The following is a 22,023-nucleotide window of genomic DNA, read 5'->3' as shown; positions in this document are numbered from 1 at the left end:
TGTGACATTGAATAAACAGTGAGAAAGAGAAAGACATTTTGAAAAGGATTAAAACAACATTTGACAGAGAAATAAAAAGAAGTTAATAACTAGATGAAAAGTAAAGATAAAAACATTAAAAACATCAAAACCCGCAATTTAGCCATACGCGACTCTAAACAGGTGGGTTTTTAGTTGAGATTTAAAGGCACCCAGTGTTTCAGCTGTTTTACAGTTTTCTGGAAGTTTGTTCCAAATTTGACATGGCCTGAAGACAGGCGTGTGCCTTTCGAAATCAAGTTCATTCAACTGAATTTACCACAGGTGGATCCCACTGTGAGCTGTGAACAGCTTAATGTTAAATCACATGACTGTGAATTCTTACATAAATGTGATTTTTTTTTCTGTTTTATTTTTAACATTTGACTAACACTCGATTGTCACAATGGGATACTTGTGTGTAGAATTTTGAGGAAAGAAATTGATGTAATACAATTTAGAGTACGATTTTAACATGACCCGGAAATTGCCGGATGCACAGTCTTTTCCATCTGTCAAAGTGGGACTTTCTTGTATTGTCTTAATGTGGATCTTTAGGCCCTTTTTTGTTGCAACATATTGTTGAAGTTTGACCTGGATTGTTACTGGGGTGTAGATGATATGTCCTGCGGTTTGTGTCCCAGTAAAATGGGCCTGTTATTGTTTGCAAAGTTAGCTGGAGACAAGATTTTCAAGCAATTAATGGTGTGGATGTTGCTGGCCTGTAGCATTAGTTCTGGATTGTAAATGTGTTCTTTGAAAGAAGGACTCCGAAGCTATAAGTTTGCTACTAGCATTGGGAACGGAAATAGAGCTGCAGATCTCTAATTTTTATTAACACCCACCACAACCCCCTTTTTCCCTACAGGGATTATATTTTGACATGCACGCCTGTGGAAAATATGGCATGGAGACCGAAAGGGGTTTTCCATCACAGTTTGTTAAAGTGGACTCTGTCGGAGAAATAGAGGAAGTGGTCTAAAGTTAGACTGCTTTGCTGTTTTTCTGTGTTTTTCCTAAAGATGTTACAGAAAACCTGAGCAGCTTGACAGTGTATGTGTGACAATCTTTAGAGCAAGCTTACTCGAAATCTTAAAGGTTTTTTTCTAAATTGCGATCTCTCCCACATCTAAAGCAAATTCGCTGATCTAAGATGATGTGGATGTTAACTGTAAATCAGCTTGCAAAGATTTAAAGAGTGCAGATAGTCTTGTATAACTGCTGCTATTGAAAATGTCAGCGTTGCATCATCCTGATATGTGGTGAGATTTGTTGAGCCAAGTCGGATCCATTCCCACAACTGGTTAGTCATCGCCTGCACCACAGTGTGTTAGTTAAAAACAAATTCTCAGCCTCTTTGTGAGCAATGACACCTAAAGCAGCTTTAATGTCAGAGCTGAAGCCAACCGAACGTGGAAGAGTTTTGATTTATTTTTTAAAGGTGTTTATGTCATGTTTTAGTGAGTTCCTTAGTCATGAAAAACACATGCCCTCTCCTACTGAGGGGAGACGCTTTAATTTTGGCTCTCATTAGAAACTCAACCAGCGACTTTCTGCTTTGAAGGGCAGGAGTTGTCAATTAGAGCCTTAATAAGCTTACGGAAAACGGTCTGGTTCTGGGTGGGAAAGGCGGGGGGATTTTTGGATGGAGGTCAGAATCCGGATAGTGGAGTACAATTTCAGCTCTTCAAAGTGATGCATCTGGCTTTGAAGGTGGAAATCCAGTCAGGGTTTTTGGCACTGTGTTAGTCAAATACGGCCCACAGTCTTAATTATCTCTTTTCTCCTTTAGATGCTCAGCTGTTTCTCACTCTGTCTTTTTCCAGTTGTGACTTCTTCAAACCCTCGAGCAGCCAGGAGTTATTTCTACCCTCCGCAGCACACTGAAAGGAGGCGCAGGTCTGCTTCTCATACTTTTAAAGCTTCGTCAAAGAAATAACAGCGCCCCCTGCTGCCATAGCTTTCTGACCATTTAGAATAAACTTTTCCTTGAAATTGGGAGCAATAAAACAGGTGTTCTCATAAAATAATGACAATGTTATTACTACTTACATAAATTAACAATTGTAAAATAAATTTTAAAAAATTTGTATATAGTTTGTAGAATGCAGCATCGCAAAACGTTAACGCTGGAGGGAAGGATTAGTTTTTATGTATTGGAATGATTGCGGTATTGCCCACCTTTCTGGTAGATACCTTAATTTGGCACTCTATTTTTCTCTTTTACTTTCTCAGAAAAGGTTTTCATATAACGTCAACTAGATAACTAGATTTTGGTCAAACCTGTTTCATTCCCAGGTCTTAGAAAGTTATTTTCCTATTTTCAAAATTCCCATGAATTCATACTTTTTACTATTTTATTATTATTGTTTTTGTTAATAAGACAGGAAATTTAATAACTAGATCAGTTAATTTGAATATAATCAGAATATCAATCAAAAACAAAAAGATGATGTTTTAGTAGAAAGATGTTTATACTTAAATAATTATTTATACCACACATTTATAGGCTCTATAAACTGGTACAACTGGTCAAATTAAGTATTTTGTTCTTTCTGTTGATTTACTGTAAGGAATAACTACATTTGTTGGTTTCACTTTATAATAGGATTACACCTTAGAAATCATTAATTGATAATAAACAATTTATAGATTATTAATAAGCACATAATTATAAAGTTTCAAGAATTAAGATGTTTTCTGGAGAGTGGTAGGAAGTCACTTATTAGCAAGGTGTTGGTTGCTTTTACATCTTCTCTCTCCCTTTACGTATTACAGCAACGTATTGCTGTGTGACTTATAATTACTGATTTATGTACAGTCATTTTTTATTTAAAAGGTAGTTTATTAAATGTTTATAAATCAGTTATAAAAATCTTTATGTAAATAATCTTATGTATTTATGATAGAGTAAGATGTTTTAGAGGTCTGCCCGGAAATCCTTATTATTGTCTATAATTGATAGAATTAAATAAATTAAAGCAGTAATGCATCCATGGCTGTTCCAGACAATGAGAATACTGATAAGTGGCTTGTTATATGGCACTATAGGCTGCCTCTGGTCACTAACTGCATAATGGCAGCTTGCACGTGGCTCAGATAAATGGTGTGAACAGAGAATTAAACGCCCACATATGTGCCTATTGTTAGCAAAGCAGTTCACCAGTTGTCAATGTAAGGTGGCTTGAGCCCGTCCCCCTTTTCACCTTTTTCTGATTTCCTGGAACCTTAGCAACAGGATTCTTTTATGGACAAGGACGATTACACAACAAGGATCTAAACAGCCTCCTGGACTCAGAAAAATCACTTCTGTGACTCATAATTTGATCTAAAGGTCATTGCACTTGAATTAAATTAGTTATTATGCAATAATGTAGTATGCATCCTGTTCTAGAAAACTTCTTCTCAGGTAAAACCTTGATGTCCGTCTGGGTCTTATTTTTAAAGTTTCCGGTCCACATTAGAGCCTCTGAAAGAAAGTTCAGATTGTGGAAAAAATCTTTTGGGTTTCTTTTTGTCCTCGTTTACTTCCCTGTGATTCTTGCCAGCAGCTGAGGCGCAGACACAGGAGAGGGAAATGAGAGTCAGCCTCAAAGCAAACAATCCGCGTCATAGAACACCTGCTTTGGCCTCTTGGTTCCCTGGGAGAAAACACACTGAGGTCGCACTTTAGCACATAACTGTGCTGTTTGCCCGATGCACTCACCACAAACAACAATAGCCGAGTGTGTTTCTGCATTTTATGAGATGTGGGTGGTTTGAGTCAAGAATTTGGAAATCTGTTTGTCTTTACTGACACTTATATGTCTTCAGGTGGAAACAAGCCAAAGGTTTATTCATTATTTTAAAGCTCGAATGTCAGTCCTTTTAAGAGCTATAAATTTATGTAATAGTGCTGGGAAAACCTCATAAAAATTCAAATAGCCATGGAAAAAAATGTGAAGACCTGATTTTTATTTTTAACCTCATAATACTCAGTTTATCATTGCTTCAATTCAGACTTTTCAAGATTTTTCTAAAACTTGAAAGGCATTACTGACCTTCATTTAGAAGTAGCAATACAGATAGAAACACTGAGTGCTATTAATTAATTCTCTTAAACAATGTTCACTTCCTTCATGCCAACATCCCATCAAGAAAAAAACATCATGTTTTATTTAGTTGTTTCATTTTATCTTTATTCTTTTGTAATTTTCTGGAAAACCAATAGAAACTTTTTGATTTGATTCTCAGAAATATATGGGATGATATATAGCTTGAAGAAGAAAAAAACCCCTCCAACTAGCACTTTTTTATATTTTGTTGAATTACAGCTTCGGAAGAAATAAATCAGTTTTTTTTTTTTTTTGTTTTGTTTTGTCCAAAAAAGTATGCTATGTTGTTACTCTAAAATATGTCTTAAAAATGGAAAACAGAAGAGTAATTCATATTTTATTTCACCTAGATACACTTAACTCAGTGTATCTTAGCCTATCTTGTATTAGCTTAGCATAGCTTAACTTCGTTCAGCTTATTTTAGCAAAGTTTGTTCTGGCTGTGATTAGCTTAGCTGATCACAGCTAGTTGTCTTCAACTAGCTTAATGTAGCTTACCCTAGCTTTTTTGTTGTTTTATGTCACTGAGTTTAGCCTTGTTTACCTTTAACTAGTTTTCTTTGTTTAGCCTATTAGCTTTTTTATTTTAGCTAGTTTGGCATAGTTCAGTTTAGACTAAATGACTTTTTCCCTTGAAGAAACCAAACATAAAAGTCACAGGTTACTGACCTGGAACATTGTAGAATGACTATGATTCACATATTTTTTAAAGAGTTTTCCTGCTTAATTTAGTTTCTGTTCCAACAACTAAGCTATCTAATTTCTAACCATAGATCTTCACCCAGATATATAAAAAAAACTTTTTTCCCCTCTACATACACGTATACATGGTTGCTATTCTGTTTTAGAGATATGAAGAGTGTATTTTAGTCAGATATTGCAAAAATATGTTTCCAAGACTTAAGACGTTTGCTTGGGTTGGATTTTTGTGTCTTGTTTGGTCCATTCTTTATTATATTCAGTCCCCTTTTGAGAAAGTTTTATATAAAAGACTATTCAAAATAGTGTGATCTGGCAAGACAAAACTTCCTGAGGAAAATAAATATAAAAAAGTTGCAAAAAAGTAAAATTATTTGTAGCATTCAAATTATACAAAGGTAACAATGCGTTCAAAGGACAAGTTTGCTTTGAACACCTACGTGGGTGTTCACCTACCTTTACAATCTTTGTTCTTTTTTTCCTAGCAGATGAATTTCTGCCTCACTAGCCTAATATTCTGTTATCTTGAGATTTGTTTTCTTTTCCCTGTGTTTTAATACTCAGATGCAAAAACACCAGGATTAAAAAAGGGGGGGGAAAGCTGCTCAATTACTGGAAATCCTGTGTTTGAGTAAACTTACAGTAACAGCGCACCTGTCACAAATATGCTCACACACACGCTTAGAGAAATGAATCAGTGCTGTCAAAAACAAGTTTATGATACCAGTTTGCTACCCACAATCCTAGTGGCATCAAGCCAGTAGTGCCCAGGGCCAGACCACAAAGCCCTCAAATGTAGCCATAAGGCTCTATGTTATCTCACCCCTTCGTTACTCACCACCTATTCTGAATCTTTCAGAGGATTCAGGGGATATACATCTCCTTCCATATGCACCTGTGCAAGGTTGAACTTTACCAACCAATGAGTCAGGCATCAGGCAAGTTGAGACATCTTTGTTATTTGCTTGTTGCATCATTTTCCAATTTTGAAATGGTTGCACTGGATTATTCAGGTTTAAGTAGAATGGTGCTTTTTTGAGCGATGAAGCAATTTCCAAATCCACATGCTTACATTTTTTCCCCTGTGGTTTAGCCTGCCCATTGCATTCCTGTGCTATTCTGCTCGATTCTAATGTTGTTTACAGCACAGTCTGGGCTTTCTCCCATTCACTAGAATTCCCTCCATTTAGATTCTCTACCAGGCCAATCAGCGAACAGAAGAAGATGGGCACAATGACAATGATTTTCTGTGCTGTTTTAGATTTGTAGTTTGCCTGTGTAGTTTTAGCAATGGTAGCATAGAATGTGAACAAAGCCTTTCAGTCTGTGTTGGCCAAATATTGAATTCACAGTAACACCCATCTGGTTCTGCTCAGCACTTCACTCTTTGCGGTGGGAGATGGTTGTTTACAGTGTAGGCATTTTCATGTTTTATAACGTTGAACTGGTGATTACATACATCAAATACAAACGTTAGCGATTGGGTACATTTAAAACTACAACAGTCCTCGCCTTCAAGAAGCAATTGTTTCTTGACAGCCGAGAGCCCAGACCCTCTGTCCGAAATAAAGTGTTGGACAAGAGGCTGGTTTTTACCAGGATACATGTGGTTGTGTCATGTCCCATTTTTTCATCCATTAAAACATTCTTTACATCGTGTTGAATCTTGACTTGCAAGACCTTCAATCAATCAACAGATTCTACTGGAAATGTTTCTTACACATTTTTGTGATAATTGAATGCTGGAATGTTTTTTTTTTTCACCCCAGCCAGGCACCAAGGCTACCGAAAGCAGGAGAAACAATCCATGGTCACAAGTTCTTCATTGGCTTTGGAGGGAAAGGAGCCAACCAGTGCATTCAGGCAGCTAGACTGGGGGTGAAAACTGCCATGATCTGCAAGGTATGGAAGGGACATGAAGTTTTCAGCCAAAGCCAGGTGCTGGTAATTTGGTTGAATATGGGTTGAAGTTTGAATTTCTTGGGCATAATTCATCATCTCAATTGAAAGAAAAGTATTTTTACTCGTCTTGTCTCACTCACTGCAAATACCCAACCATCAGATACCATGGTCCGCCAACTTAACAACTCCAACAAATCTTTTAGCTTCGTTCCCACTTCACTATATCAACTGTCCATGTCTCATTTTTTCATGATCAATACCATAGCGCATGCATTTGCCCACCCACGCCTGCGCGCCTTCAAACAAGCGTATTCCCAAACCATACAACCTCGAGTCTCCAATCAGCAAGCTCAGCGCGGCCTTTCAACCTGCGCACTAAAGCGCCAAAGCCCCACCTCAGTCAGAACAAAGAGGCCCAATCGATATCAAACTAGTGCGGGAGGAGCTCTCCGGGCATGGGGAGAACCCAAAAATAGACACCCAGGCTTGTCAAAAAAACATCCAAGACGAAAGGCCGCTCTTCAAAGAGAACGGGGCCAAGCAGCCAATACCATTCCAACCCACTATCACAGGCAGCTAGATATGCTCGGATTGAAGCACGTTTTTTTAGAAAGCGTGGGTTCGAATTGGAAGCCTCAGGGCAAGGTGGGGACCCCTTTCACAACCCGAAGTAGCTACAGATGTGGACATCCCAAAGCGGATAAAGGAAAGAGGGGAAGGAGGGAATGGAAACGATAGCGAGGTGGGCATGAAGAGGCGTTAAGGCGGGGTTATCGTGTCTTCAAGGCTTGGCGCAGCTGGTCGTGTGTTTGCGGGTGTGTGCTTGTCTTGGCTTTTGTTTGTTCGTTTTTGCACAATTTCGGCAACGGCACCATGCCAGTATGCTGGCAGGGCGCACCAAAATCCAGCCCAACAGAGATTTGAGTATTTCACTTTTCAAAAGTTGCCGCTAACCAAGTCTGACCCTACTTGACACTCTCTTTGTTGGAATCGTTTTGCTCTCAATCTCCTCTAGGTTGGGAAAGACTTCTTTGGAGACAATTATATCCAGAATTTCAAGGACAATGATGTACACACAGGTAATATTTTTGCAGTATTTTTCTCCACACTCAAGCAAATTTGGTTGCCATTGTCATAGTGCACTACATAAGAGTCCCATTCAGATCCACATATTTCTGGCATTTTGGATTAATCATTTTGTTACATCAGCAACTTTAGCTCTATTGCTTTAGCTAAAAAATTTAAACAATTTCTAACTAAGCTGCTTTTCAAATATTGTCCAAAACCCCTTGTAACATGTTTCCAGCCAAATGCACACAAAGCAAGTGGTAGGTACTGCAATTCTGGCATTGTCTTCCATAAGTGTATAAAAAACATCTAGCACTGGAACAGATTTGCTTTGCCGCAAAGACAAACATTAAATGCGTTTAAACATTTTTTCTCCTTTTCTGTCTTAGACTTTGTTTGGCAGACTTCAGATGCAGCCACAGGAGCTGCTTCAATCACCGTCAACGATGCAGGTAAATGGTTGTGCCGCTAACCTGTACTGCCCTGCTGAGATCCAAAAAGCTCTTTGAGATGGAGAAATGATTTCATGCATGCACAGCCAAGAATACCTGTAGGCTATCAGCACTCTTTTTTTTCTTCTATAACACACGCATACACACAATACACCGGTGTATATCTCTACATTTAAGTAGTTCCAGGAGATTTACTGTGAGTTACTGAACAAAAGAGCTTATCTTTGGATCTCAGTCTTCAATCTTTATCGCCTTTTTTGTAAATGGGAGTTGAACTAAAGCAGAATCAGTTAAATATTGTTTTTTTTTCTATCCTTAACCCATAGAAATACTGAATTGTATTTTAACATGTCTCAGAAGGCTCCTGCAAATTAAAAGCTGCTTAAACACAGTTGCCTAAATTATTTGTGCTCATTGTCATATTTACATCTCAGCATGATTCAATTTTGAAATAAATAGATGAATTTCTATTTTATATGTTGGGCTTTGCTATCATGGTTCTGGGTTTTCTTTAAAGGAACCATTGGTGATGGATCTTTGAAACCAATTAGAAATTGCTCATTGCTCAAGATTGAAAAGGAAAAGAATGTCAAGCACTCAAAAAAGCAAAAAAAACACCAAAAAGAAAGATTTTTATTGGCTACAATTAGATAAGATGAGCATTTTAATTTACATCTGTATTCATGGCCATTGACATAAGGGATGATTAACATTAATTACTTCATTTCTCCACTTATTAATGGGTGAAATATATTAAACAGAATATTTTGACTTTAGAGTTGATGCATAAGGAGCATGACTAGAGTGAGTTTGACAAAGGCCAAGTTGTGGTGGCAGAGCATATTAAAAAGGAACTATGGTGAACTAGTGATGGGATCACGGATGGGCCAGTGCCCATTGATGCTGGCTTGTGTGATCCAATCCAAAAGATGAGCTGCTGTAGCTCAAGCTGCTGAGGATGTTAAAGTTTCTTACTGGCCACTGATGATTATGATCTCTTATGTGGATGGATTGGGCAGGTTCATGTGGATCTCTTAAGTGAGCAACGATTGGCACTACTAATGAAAAGGTGAGTTAGTGAAAGCAGGATGTTGGATTGGGAAATGATTTGAAAACCTTGCAATTCATGTTGATGTGAAAGTGACACGTAACGCTTCCCTAAGCACTGCTGAAGTTCATGTTAACACTTTAACAGGAACTGCATACCCTCTGGCTTCTCTCGGTAGCATAGTGCATCCTGCTACAAAATAAAAAGTAATAAAAAATTGTTTGAGTGGCACAAAAAATGTTTTGAGATGTTTACCTGGCTTCCAAATGATGCAGAGCTCCATCAATTTGAACATTTATGGAATGTTTTGTACAAACAATGGACTCACCAATTTACAAGACCTACAGGATTGGCTGCTAACATTCTGGTTCCAGATACCACGACACACCTTCAGGAGTCCAGCGGAGTCCATGACTTCACAGGTCTGGGCTTTAGCAAAAGATGAACCAACAAACTATCTGGCTGGTGCTCATGGTGTAATGCCTGGGTGGTGACAGAATACTGTCAAAACTAGGCTTTTATTGAGGTGGCTAAATTTGGCTAGCAGCACCTAGCTTATATTTTCTCTCTGAAATGCAACAAAAACACTAAGAGTGTGCTTATTTTTTTTATTCCATTTTGGAATAAGCGTTGTTGTGTAAATGACAATGTCTTAGAACCTGGCATATCTCCGGATACCTAAAATCTAAAGATGGTGTAATTCCTTTTTACCATGCATGTATGTATGGGTTTGAGAGTTTGCATTCAGTTTAAAATATGTCTGCTGCTATCCTTACACATGTTTTTGCATTTCCATGGGAAGGTGAAAATGCCATTGTAATTGTGGCCGGTGCCAACATGCGTTTGGGCGAAGAGGAGCTGCAGAAAGCTCTTACTGCAATCAGAAAAGCTAAAGTCTTGGTGTGTCAGCTGGAGATCAGTTCGCAGACTTCCCTCCGGGCTCTGCAAATGGCTCATGACAATAAAGGTCAGTGTAACTACTATCACATGCACTTGCAATGTGATAGTGATGCTTTTGCTAATAAAAATGTGCTTTTAAGTAACGAAACTGAAACTGCATGATATAACCACCAGATTTGATCAACTAGTCAGATCTTTACTGTATATTGTGTGATGTTGGCTGGGAGTGAGTGAGGACAAAGCTTTGGGTCATCAAGGATTCATGTTGGGACAGTGAAAAGAAATGTGTCCAGAACTCTTAGCCAAAAGGTCTGAAGGCACTTGCAATATAATCCACTTGTCTAGAAGGCCATCTGGGTTTTCAGATGTATGTGTAAACACTACTTTTGTCCAAATCTTCAGTGACGACCCGACTGAGCCATCTTCTCTGGCCCAAGAACAATTTTTTGAATTACGAAGAACCAAACTTGGACAAGAGGGTATAATGTTGAGCTTTCTATTTCCCAGTCTGTCCTTTGAGAAGATGTCATATTCATAAAGAGCTTCTTGCTTTCTTGCTGGTGGCCTGAAAACCCTTTCCACCTTTGTAGAGCCAACATTTTGTTTGGTCTTCGCAGATCTTTAATCTTAGTGACAGTGGTGGAGTCGTTGGGATGAAAAAAATGGATCCTAAGGACTTTAGTATTCATTATACCAAAGTTAGAGATACCTGGTTTATCTCTTTGTATGTTAGAGTCAGAGTACTTGTTTATTTGTACTTGTTTGTTTGTAGGAAATCAAACTTAAGCCATTTAGACCTGGCCAGGCTCCATTGCAATGTAGCAAAAAACTGGTGGAAAACGAGATTTGTATACTTGACATTTTCTATTTGAGTGACTTTGAACAGAATGAAAGTAACATGTAAAACTAAGAGTCATCCCAGAGTTACAGCTTTCTAATGTTATTTCACCGTAATAATTTATACCAAACGTAAAAGAAAGCAGCAAATAACACTGTCCGTAAGTCCATTTCTGGATGAGGATTCTTGACCGTCTTCACCTGAGAAGCTTCATTTTTCGTCCCCACCCTCTGTCTTGTCAAACTCAACCCTCCACTTTTCTTTTGTCACAAGGTTACTGAGTTAATAATCTATTATTAGCAGCCTTCCGCGTCACAGAAACGTCTCGGGAGACTGTCACCCCTGTCATCAGAGACTGTCGTCCATAATCGCTCGCTGCAGGCTGCCAGTAGCAAAGAGTCGCAGCCGTAACCGTGTTGCAGATGGGATACCCAGATGGCCTCTCCAAGTGCCCCTCCCCCCCCACCCACCCTCCGCTCCATGTCAGCTTGGCATGAAGCACCAGAAGAGATGCAAGGCGAGCGCAGACGTTTGGCAAAGATGCCACCTCGACGTTGCTGCACCAGAGCGTTGCGTAAATGGAGTTCTCTGGAGGGAACGGGTGTTAATGGGTTTAATAACGCGGGGGTGAAGCGACGCTCAATTTACGCAAATGTCACCAGCGAGCAACACTCGCTGCGGATGCCAGTTCCTAGAAAGTCTGGATAACCTGTGAAGAAAAAAAAGTTTGATTTATGCCATTATTTGAAAGGAAAATATGCAGAATTATTGCCACCAACCATTTAGTATAGAGAAGTTAATGGAAAAAACTCAGTTCTGCTTGTTCGTCTTCCGTTTTCACTCCTTTTTGTCTCTTCCACTTCCTTAACAAGATGCTGCTATTATATTTCTCACCAGATGCAATTAGAGCCTCTTTAAGCCCTTTCACATACTCACTGATGACTCATCCCTTTTCTGTGTGTATGCGTGTTCCTGTGTGTCTCACTGCTTTCTCGCTGGCCTTGTTTTCCATCCACCTTTCGTCCTAAACCAACCACGTCAACAATTTTTCTTTTTTTTTTTTTTTTCTTTTTGTGCTCCCTTAAAACTCCTCTGGCAGCTCTCTCAGCTCATGTGCAACCAGACTTTGAACCAGCCAACACTAAAAAGCCCAGAGTCATGAAACACAAACACACATGTGCCCGGCTGCCAGACGTGACTCAGTACCCACACATCCCAGAATTGCCACATCTGTCCCAGCAGCTGTGAGAGTCCGTGCGCTTGTGCTGGTTTGTGTGGTTTTATTAACACCTGGCTAGAAAACAAAGCAGTCTGAGACAGACAGACACGTCAGTCTGTGTAACGTGAAGACACTCCATGCATAAGTGCATGAGGAACTACATTCAAGCTGCTCTCGTGTGGAATATTGATCAGATTCCTTCCGTGGATGTTTTGCATATGTTCATCTTATGCATGCTCAACACCTGCACAATAAAGTGACTCACCCTTGTGCATAACAGCTGTTTTGTCTGCAGGAACAAAACATAATCTGATTATTGATGATAGCTTGAGTAACACAAGAACGTCAGGGTGTATCTTAACAACAGCGAGGTCAATTCAGACAGAGTATTAAAAGTGCACACCAAAATACAATGTTCTCAGAAGAAATTAAAGATAGATAACCCTAATAATAGTAAGCAATTTACTTATTCTAGTTTGTACTGTAGGAATCTTACAAAGAAAATAATTTATTGCCTTTTAATAAAACAACTCATTTAATACTTTCCCACCAAATTAATATTCAGATGTTTAAAATAATGTTTCATACTCTCTTGTAATCTATTAAAGAAGTTGTTCTCCAGAAGTTCTGAAGTTCTCTTAATAATTTCCTATGGACTTTGGTTGCTGTATCACAAAGTTTTTGGCACCAAAAATATTTAAATAACCTACGTAGAAAAATGTATTTATATTATATTTACGCCCTTTGTCAAATGGAATGTAGTGGGTCTCAAATGTGTGAGCTGCATGACAAGGTTGCTGTCTGATCACCTGCAAATGCCTTGGAGGTGGGAGGGGCTCAAGGCAGCACTCTCTGCTCACTGTAGCTGCGGTACTATTGGGGCTTTATGTGCTGTTGCCAAAGTCTCCAATAACAGAAAAAAATTACTCGATTTGTCTCTGTTTCTTTTATTATTTTTTAAAAAATTGCTAGAAGGGTCTCAAAAGATGGTAAATATAGCCACAAAGTTACTAAGTTGGCAACAATGCTGATGCTTAGACCTGCATGATAAGCAATTTCCAGTTTGCCAACATATATAGCAAGATGGGAAACAGTATTACTGCAGCTTTACACCATTATAAAGTTGGGGCTAAAGTTATTACCAAAACAAATGTTTTAATCTTTAATGTCAAGGCCTGTTGTCTTCATCAAAACTGCAGAATCCATGTTAATTTAACATCATAATGCAACTGAATAGCAACGTTAAGAAGGATAGACAGAGTAATGAACTGACCATTTCTAACAGCATTTGCTTCGGCAGACAGATTCACAAAGATCTTTTTGTTTTACATACTCAGAGGAATCACTTTCTCTGTGTTTCTTGTGTGCTTGTCTTGAAAACTAGTCAGTCCGAAGTTGAGATAGGAAGACTGAAAAGAGTTGGGTCTCCTTAGATCATGAGTGCAAATACAGTAGAAGTATTTCATGTCCGCTGAAACAGACATTATTTCCACTTTTACTCCCCATCAGCCGAGCATCCACCTCAAAGTGCCAGGTGGCCAAAGCCCTGTGCAAACCCACGCATCTGCTCTCTTCTGGGCCCACGCAAACACGCATGCACACACACTTCTGCACAACAGACTTTGATGTCACCAGCGTTGATATGTATATTTCCCTCCAACTCTCAGACTCGCGCAAGGCTTTATTTTGTACACAGAGATATCGGAATTAATCGCCTCGTCAGGCTGGGCTTATCCTCGCACATACACAGAAATCGTGGTATTAGACGCATTAATGCTCTCATGAATATGCATTAGACAGTGATTTGCAACACATACAGAGGATTACTTGTGACACACAAATTCACTCTCATATACATGCGGAGAGGGTCACAACTCGCGTAACACCCACACACAGACATACACACGCACATACACATGGTCATATGCACACCTCATGTTGAAGTTTGTCTCCTCACGCAAACCTGCTAAATGTTGCTAGATGCGAGATCTTTTCACCGTTTATTCTCTTTTTCTCACAGAGTGCTAATTTAATTGTTTAAAGGGTTTCTTTTTATAGCAGCTCTTCCACTTGAGCTTTGCTTTCCAGAGCAATCCCCAGCGGTCGCCTGCAAGCCTTTGTTCCAAGTGAAGGTTTAATTAAGATGTCTTGGCAGCGAGACTCAGAAAAGGAGAAGACAAAAGATCTCACCAAGTGAAACTGTTAAAATCCTTTCAAAAACAAGCTGACAGCTGTATAACCGGCTGGATTATTTTGAACATTTGCATTTTTCGAGCTCTGCTCAAGCTATCAGTTCTGACGTTTGATGCAGTAATCAATGAAACGGACCGTTTTTGTTTCTTATTGCAGTAAGGACGATCTTCAACCCAGCGCCAGCCATTCCTGACTTGGATTTCGGTTTCTACAGGGTCTCTGATGTGTTTTGCTGTAATGAGTCCGAGGTGAAGAATCACAAATAACACTCATGGATCATGCTACTGTTTACTTCCATGCACCATCACTCCATCTTTCTCAGACATGCATGCACAAAAATCTGAAATTGTCATACACAGCAATTCTGTTTAACTCTGCCTGGTCACCCCTTTGAACAATAGCAACACATAAACTGGCTGGGTGAACCCCGGGGATGGCTGTGTGTGAAAATCACAATAAATCAGCAAATTCAGAAGCACTCAGACCATATTTAGAATCAAGGACCATGTTAAAATCACTTTAATCCCCTTTTTTACTCATTCAGGATCGGTGACATGGGGCACTCTCGGTGGAGTCCAAACATAAACTTTGTGACAGCTCTTACTTTGGCAGCAATGGAAAATGAATTTGAAAAAGTCTGTAAATTTGGCAGAAAATTAAATTAGGACAGCTGATTCTGAATTATTTCTGGCTGGAAAATGGTGGGTTTTAAATGTCCACCTGATCGATGCACAAAAAAGCTCCAGCGCACAGTGATAATTTAAGAAATTAAACTCTTTTTTTCATTTATATTGCTTGAAATATTGCCTCTTACATTCCAAACAACATATATTTGAAGATCTCCAAATGGCAACATCAGACGTAAACTGAGATGTGAGTTGAAAATGAACCTCTGAACACAGATGCATATGTGCTTCCTGCTTCATGAACTCCTGTCAGCCCATCTATAAATCATCTATTGAGCCAAATAAACTCACAGCTTTCAGAAAGACAACAAGCACGTCTCCAGAAAACGTACGCCAAGACGCCCTGAACGCTAACTGTCAGGCGATAACAGACGAGCTGCAGGGGGCAGGGACTGATGGGAATGGTAGTAAAAACAACAGGGCAGATGTGCTCTTTGGCGGAGTTAGTCACCCCCCTCTGGGGATGAGGTGGATGTCAGTTTAACTGGGTTTCTTTATTTGATGTGGTGATGCGGGGCGTCGAGGTGCTGTCGCCAGGTGTGGGAACATGAAAGGGAGAGTTGACGAAAACGAAACATGTCTCCTCTCTTCCCCCCCCTCCGATTGTCAGGTCATGGAGGTACTGTCATATTATTTACTGTGTGGGGGGAAGAGGTTGAAAGAGCACTAAAACATCCCACCCGGGAGTAGGTGTTTGTCATGCAGTCAGATGATTTCAGATCATTTTTGATCTAGCTAGACAAGCTGCAATATATTCCAAGATAAAGATTTGATGCTTTACATAGAATTCCAAAGATTTATTATTTTTTGGTATAAAGTTAAATGGATAATTTCATAATTTGTTTAGTCTTTTATTGAATATGAGCCACATTTTTTGGTAACACTTTATTTGAAGGGGGTTGAATAAGACTGTCATGACACCGTCATAAACATGACATAACACCTGTCATGAACATGAATAAGCCTTCATGAATATTTATGACTGTTGTCATAAAGCGTCATTCGGTAAATTATGACACTTTTAATACAAAGTTGACATTATTCAAAATGTCTTTGTTATGACAACTTGACATTAACCAAGAAATCATTACTGACATAAATTTGTTATAAAAGAATTACTGATTGCACTTTAAAAATGAGGTATCTTTATGTTATTAAAGGTAAAGTTTAAACTAAATCTAATGAAGATTTTTAAAAGTTGTCTGATTCCAGAAATACTGCGAATGTTGCTGAGATTTAAGCTGGATATTATTTCTGGCATCCATGACCGCCATTTGCATCTCACCTGGATCAAGACCCAAAAGCTCAGCCATTGATCCTTCCAGATATTTTCCATCCAAGCTGACTATTTTGCAGAGGAATGGGGAAAAGTATCAATTACATGTGCAAAGAGATTTGAGTGGAAGAGATTTTAACACAAATGGCCATCACATGCAGTCTGAGAAAAAGTTCTGAAGTTCTTGTGGCATTTTCATTCCTCTTCACAACTACTTTATGTTTGTTCATCAAATTATGTAGAGCTAGTTGAGGTTTATGGCTGTGATGTATCAAATTCTGAAAATGAGCAAGGAATATGAATATCTTCTCAAGGCACTAGATTCAGTTTCGTTCTCGTGCGCTACTGTTTCTGGTCTTTACAAACTGATATGTCACCAGGCGCTCTAAATTATGGAGCTTGTCACTTGAAAGGTCTGAGTTTCCTTTTAGATCTATTAGCTTCAGAAGGATAATTTAATTAGGAAGTGATTTTAAAAATTGCCCTCATGAAATGTATTAAAGTGTACAACCCTTTCATGAAGGCACACTGATTTAAATCCCAACTAAATAGTCATTTTAGCATTTTTCTTTTACATTTGCAGTTTTTTAAGTGATTAAAAAACACACAAAAAATAATGGTATAAAAACCTGTAACAACAGCCTTGTTTTGTTTTTTTAATGCATAAACATGTACCTTCCTTTAAATACACCCACACTGTTAGCAGATTTTTAGTGCATATGCTTTAAAGAGAACAGGTCCTCTTGTGTTTGTGTGTGCACGCAAACACATGCACTAACACAAACACACACACACACACGCACACACACACACACACACACCGGTATGCCTGAACAGTGAGAGAGCTGTAATTCTGCTCATATTTCTGAACACAGAGGGAGGTAGATTGATTCCCTGCCCTGGTGTGAAGCCGATGACTAACAAAACGGTTCTTTTTCTCCTTTGGCATTCGAGTTGGCTGCGGGCTCTGAAAGCACCGGTTTATTTTTGAGCTGTCCCAGATCACCGCTTACTCTGACTCTCTGACAGATCTCAGTTTGGGTGAATCTAAGCGGGCAGATCCCCACGCGTGTCAGCCGCTGGTTGACCCTCCCGTCCGGACGCCGTAGCCGACACGCACCGTGCACAGACAGGCGCGTCTCACGGCGACGTGCCCCCTGCTCGGGGTACCGAGGAGAGAAAGAAAGGCTTTGGGATGACAAAGTGCAAGGCGCCCTTTGATCCTCAGCCAACATACCATGCTGACGGGTTTAATAGTCAGGGAAACCACCTTTGATCTCTACCTGAGGACCATCAGGTCTGACACAGATTCTCTCGCACACGCTTTAATACATAATAGTAAAGTGGTCACAAGCAGCACTTCACCAATCTTCACCTGCAACTCAGTGTCAAATTTATGTTGAATATTGATGCCATTTTTATAACATATTTTACTAGCTTAGCGATACGAAGTCTCTATCTTTGCTTTTAAAATTAAGATTGCTCAATAGCGCCTTTAAAAATATGAAAAATGTGCATTTGCTTCCAGCCTCCACTGAGCTAATTCTTTGTAAAGCCACTGCAGCTTCATTTTTCTCTGTGAAATAGTTTAAGTTCAGTCAGACTGGGTCCGATTTTCATTCGTCGAACCGCACTGCGCATTCTGTTTCTTCCACTTCACAGATATAATGTACTTTTTGTTGGTTTATTCCAGTAAATCACATTCAGATTTGTGGTTGAACTGTGGCAAAAATGAGAAAAGTAAATTCTGTGTTTGTCCTTCAGTGTAGCTTCAAAGAACCAAAACTGTCTGTAATTGCATTCCTCTGGCATCTTTTGATCTTTTTTTTTAAACCCAAAGAAGTTTTATCTTGATTCATAGTGTCGAAGTGATACAACTACAACTGAATTATGATTTAGCTTTCTTCTGTTTGATATCCAGTACCGTGGTAGAAATAATGAGTAATTATGTTGCAGTGCTGCTCCACTCACCAGGGAAATAATAGCAAACACATGCTGAACTCAGCATATGAGACTGTGCATGTCATTTAGCATCTTTTTTTTTTTTTCCACAAACACCAGTTTGTTGGGGAAACATAACAAACAGGAGCTCTGTCTGTGCAGAAATCAATACTAAAGATGGCTGCCGTGGTTCCAGCCTTCTTTGATTCCCATCAGGTCCTGCTTTATCACTGTTTTATCATTCTGGAGCTGGGTGACATCACAGGATCTTCTTCCCTGGGAGAATTTGAGGCACGCAGACTGTTGTCCAGCTCTGAAAGCCTTCCACAGAGGGTTTTATGGGTCTTTCTGACCACGACCACTGTGTAATTAAAAGGCTGACTCATAACAGTGAGCTGCTACTAATTAGAGACATGTTGACATAAATTACTGTAATATATTTTACTGTGTTTATTAAATGACAAAAGGCAGAAAACAAAGCTTTGCTAACTTGCACACTAAACACCACGCGCTGCTGCCTTGCTGTTTTATCTCGGGGAATTTCCCTAACCAAGGGTTTTACTCGTCCTCCCAGTATCCCCCACCAGTATGGGTTTTTTCTGACCTTTCATTTTAATTCCTAACGTGTGACTAACTTCTCTCCTTGACCTAAAAGCTGTCCAATTTCTCCCGGTTGCGTCCTTGCAGGCAGAGCTGCTGACCGGCTACTCGGTGAATAATGTGGAGGATGCTCATCACGCCGCTCAGGAGCTCCTGAGGCGAGGCTGCACGGCAGTCATCATCACTTTGGGACCCCAAGGCTGTGTGGTGCTTAAGGCACAGGATAAAACTTCGACACATGTGCCATCTACTGCGGTCAAAGCAGTGGACACAACAGTAAGGAAAAGACACATAGTTATATGACTTGTCATGTGAATGGATTTATACCTCTTGAAGTTTTTTTTTCTTTTATGTCATAATCTCATGGATATTTTATCGTTTTGCCACTTTGAAGGAAACTATACATCGATAAATACAGTTTTTGGTTTATATTTCTTTCTTATTATTCTCTAAAGATAAAATAAGATTATTTATCTTTAGAGAACTATTATTTACGCTCTTCTTGATAATCATAACTTCAAATGGGACATTTTCACTGCATTTCTTAAAATAACTTATTTAATTATTCAAAACTACAAACTAAGCCTTTTACAGTCAGTTTCAAAAAATGTGATCAGAAAAAAGAATCATATTAATGTTGAATAAATATTGAAGAGAACCTTTCCGAGTCAAACATCTCGTATAATAAACGTGATCCGAACACAACAGCTTCGCTGTTCAAATGGTTTTATAGGAAAATTATAGAAGTATTATTCAGAAATAGGACAAAATTAACCCTTTGACACAGCTCCTCTGTTTCTATTGGGGCAGTTTTAAGGTGTTATATTCAATCTGTAGAAATATCAGATTCCTGTATCAGTTGATAGATCAGTTTTAAAAGAATGTAGTCGTATTTAGTTTATTCTTTTAGTTTACATAACTGGCCTAGTCAGAATGGGGTCTATAGTATTCACTGTTCATGCCACTGAGTTGGAAATAAGAAGTTCAAAACTTTTTGCTCGGTGGAGAGAAACAGTATGAATCTGTAAATGATGGACCATCATACAAACCCAGTTGTCCAAGATGAAATGAGAAAATCTCCACCTTTACATTTCCCTATGAGATAAGGACTGCCATCTGAGCGGACAGCTCTGATGTCTCCTGTCAATCAGCTGCAGCAGCTCGTTGAGGTCTGCCAGGTCTCTTTAATTGCAAGCTTGTTCATGTAGAGTTGTGCAGGTGTATAGTTTAGAAATGCAAATTACAAAGTGAGTCTACTAAGTGTTTTTCCCACTAAAAAAGCTGTCTTTTGTAGTGTCAAATAAACAACCTGAAAAAAGTTTCTCCTTTGAGGTTAAGATCTTGTGGATCATCCATAATTGATTTTTCTTTGGGTTCCCAACTTCAAAGTTTGATGTGTTTTGTTGAGATTTTATGTGATTGACCAACACAAAATTATGTCAAAAATTATACATGACTTTGAAGATTTTTTATCCATTAAAAATCTGAAAAGATTTTCAGCCCCCATCAAAAAGTACTTTTTAGAAATGAATGCAACATGTTTTTCTCATGTGGAGACTGATTTTTTTTTCTTTGCAAGACAGCTCAACTTTGTCAGATAAGACACTGTCTTTGAACATCTATTTCCAACTTTTGCCACATATTCTCAATTGGATTTATGTCTGGACTTTGACTGGGCCGCTCTGGCTGGATGCTTGGGGTTGTCCTCAAATCTTTGTAGCCACAAACTTCACATTTCTCAGTTGCTCCATCCATCTTCCAATCAGCTCTGTTCATGGTCTCTGAACCTGCTGAAGAAAAGCATCTTCCCTGCATAATGCTGCCAACACCATATGTTGCATCACGGACTGCAATATTATAACCTAATCCTAACAATTTGTCACAACAAGTTATGACAACTTGACATTAACCAGGAAATCATTACTGTTTAAACTTTACCTTTAATAACATAAAGTTACCTATTTTTTAAAGTGCAATCAGTAATACTTTTATAACAAATTTATATTAGTAATGATTTCTTGGTTAATGTCAAGTGGTCATAACAAAGACATTTTGAATAATGTCAACTTTGTATTAAAAGTGTCATAATTTACCGAATGACGCTTTATGATAACAGTCATAAATATTCATGAAGGCTTATTCATGTTCTTGACAGGCGTTATGTCATGTTTATGAAAGTGTCATGTCAGTCTTATTCACCCCCCTTCAAATAAAGTGTTACCGAAATTTGTTCAATCAGTTTCGATGACACCCTCAGCAATAACTAAGAGCACATGAAAATTAAATAATCATTTTAGATGGCAACTTCCTTTTTAAATTACTTTAAGTATTGTCAGCTCTGAGCTCAGCTGTTTTTAATATTACCACAAGTATGTCAGCACCAGAGAGTACTGATGCTTTCCACCTAACTAAGAAAACTAAACAATTAAATGGAAGACTTTGTAGTTAAGTTTTGCGACTGTCATATGAAATCTGACAGGTTAGTTTATCCTCCTAAACAGGACATCTTCAGATTCACACTTGCTTTTTCTGCCTCTTCACCTCAGACGAACACTAATCCGTTGCTCTGGTAGATTTATGTGTGGATGTGGTGACCACCATCAGCTTCCTCTAATCTTTAAAAGAGTCGTTGAGTCATTTCACACCGGCCTCTGTGGCTTGTTTTCGTCACACAAGCCTGGGCTCGATGTTTCCTGCCACTGAGGGTTTTGTGAGGTCTGCGTTGCACAAGCCAAGCACGTCATCGCACAGCGGTGTTAATCACATCTTCAATCAGACCTGAGAGAAAGGGGATTATTGTTTGTGCAATGGTTCAGTGCATAATACTTTCCTTTGGGACTTTTACTTTGCAGTCATTTTCTTAAACTGGAGCTAAACTTTTTTTTTTTACAGCGTACCGAGATGTACACTTAAACCGCAGCAGATATTGTGACAGAGAGGAAAAAGCAGCAAATAAAAAGTGACAAGGCTTGCGTGTTCGCATCTGAAGTGTACAGCAGCATCTACTCGTCACTTTCCAAGAATTAACCCCCCCGATTTCGCTCAGTCTGTTACCACCACTAACCCTCATAATGGCCCTCGAACCCCCC

General features: G+C 38.9%; 1 protein-coding gene across 2 annotated transcripts in view; it reads left to right on the top strand.

Annotated features, from left to right (window-relative positions):
- rbks (ribokinase) overlaps positions 1-22,023 on the top strand; it is a 35,427-nt gene that overhangs the window by 5,048 nt on the left and 8,356 nt on the right. Inside the window, exons 3-9 of one of the 2 annotated variants that reach the window (XM_088002321.1) lie at positions 1,845-1,917; positions 6,581-6,713; positions 7,729-7,792; positions 8,171-8,233; positions 10,084-10,248; positions 14,588-14,679; positions 19,022-19,210. In XM_088002321.1, the coding sequence (XP_087858447.1) occupies positions 6,702-6,713; positions 7,729-7,792; positions 8,171-8,233; positions 10,084-10,248; positions 14,588-14,679; positions 19,022-19,210 (585 nt within the window). In that variant the 5' untranslated portion in view covers positions 1,845-1,917; positions 6,581-6,701. The remainder of the gene's footprint in view (positions 1-1,844; positions 1,918-6,580; positions 6,714-7,728; positions 7,793-8,170; positions 8,234-10,083; positions 10,249-14,587; positions 14,680-19,021; positions 19,211-22,023) is intronic. The other variant, XM_015006485.2, reaches the window with a different exon arrangement.

Source organism: Poecilia mexicana, unplaced genomic scaffold, assembly GCF_051168715.1.
Source record: "Poecilia mexicana isolate PSO_F unplaced genomic scaffold, ASM5116871v1 scaffold_22, whole genome shotgun sequence".
NCBI classification, from domain to species: domain Eukaryota; kingdom Metazoa; phylum Chordata; class Actinopteri; order Cyprinodontiformes; family Poeciliidae; genus Poecilia; species Poecilia mexicana.
Note: the sequence above shows the minus strand (reverse complement) of the source record. Positions and strands in the feature narration are given on the sequence as shown.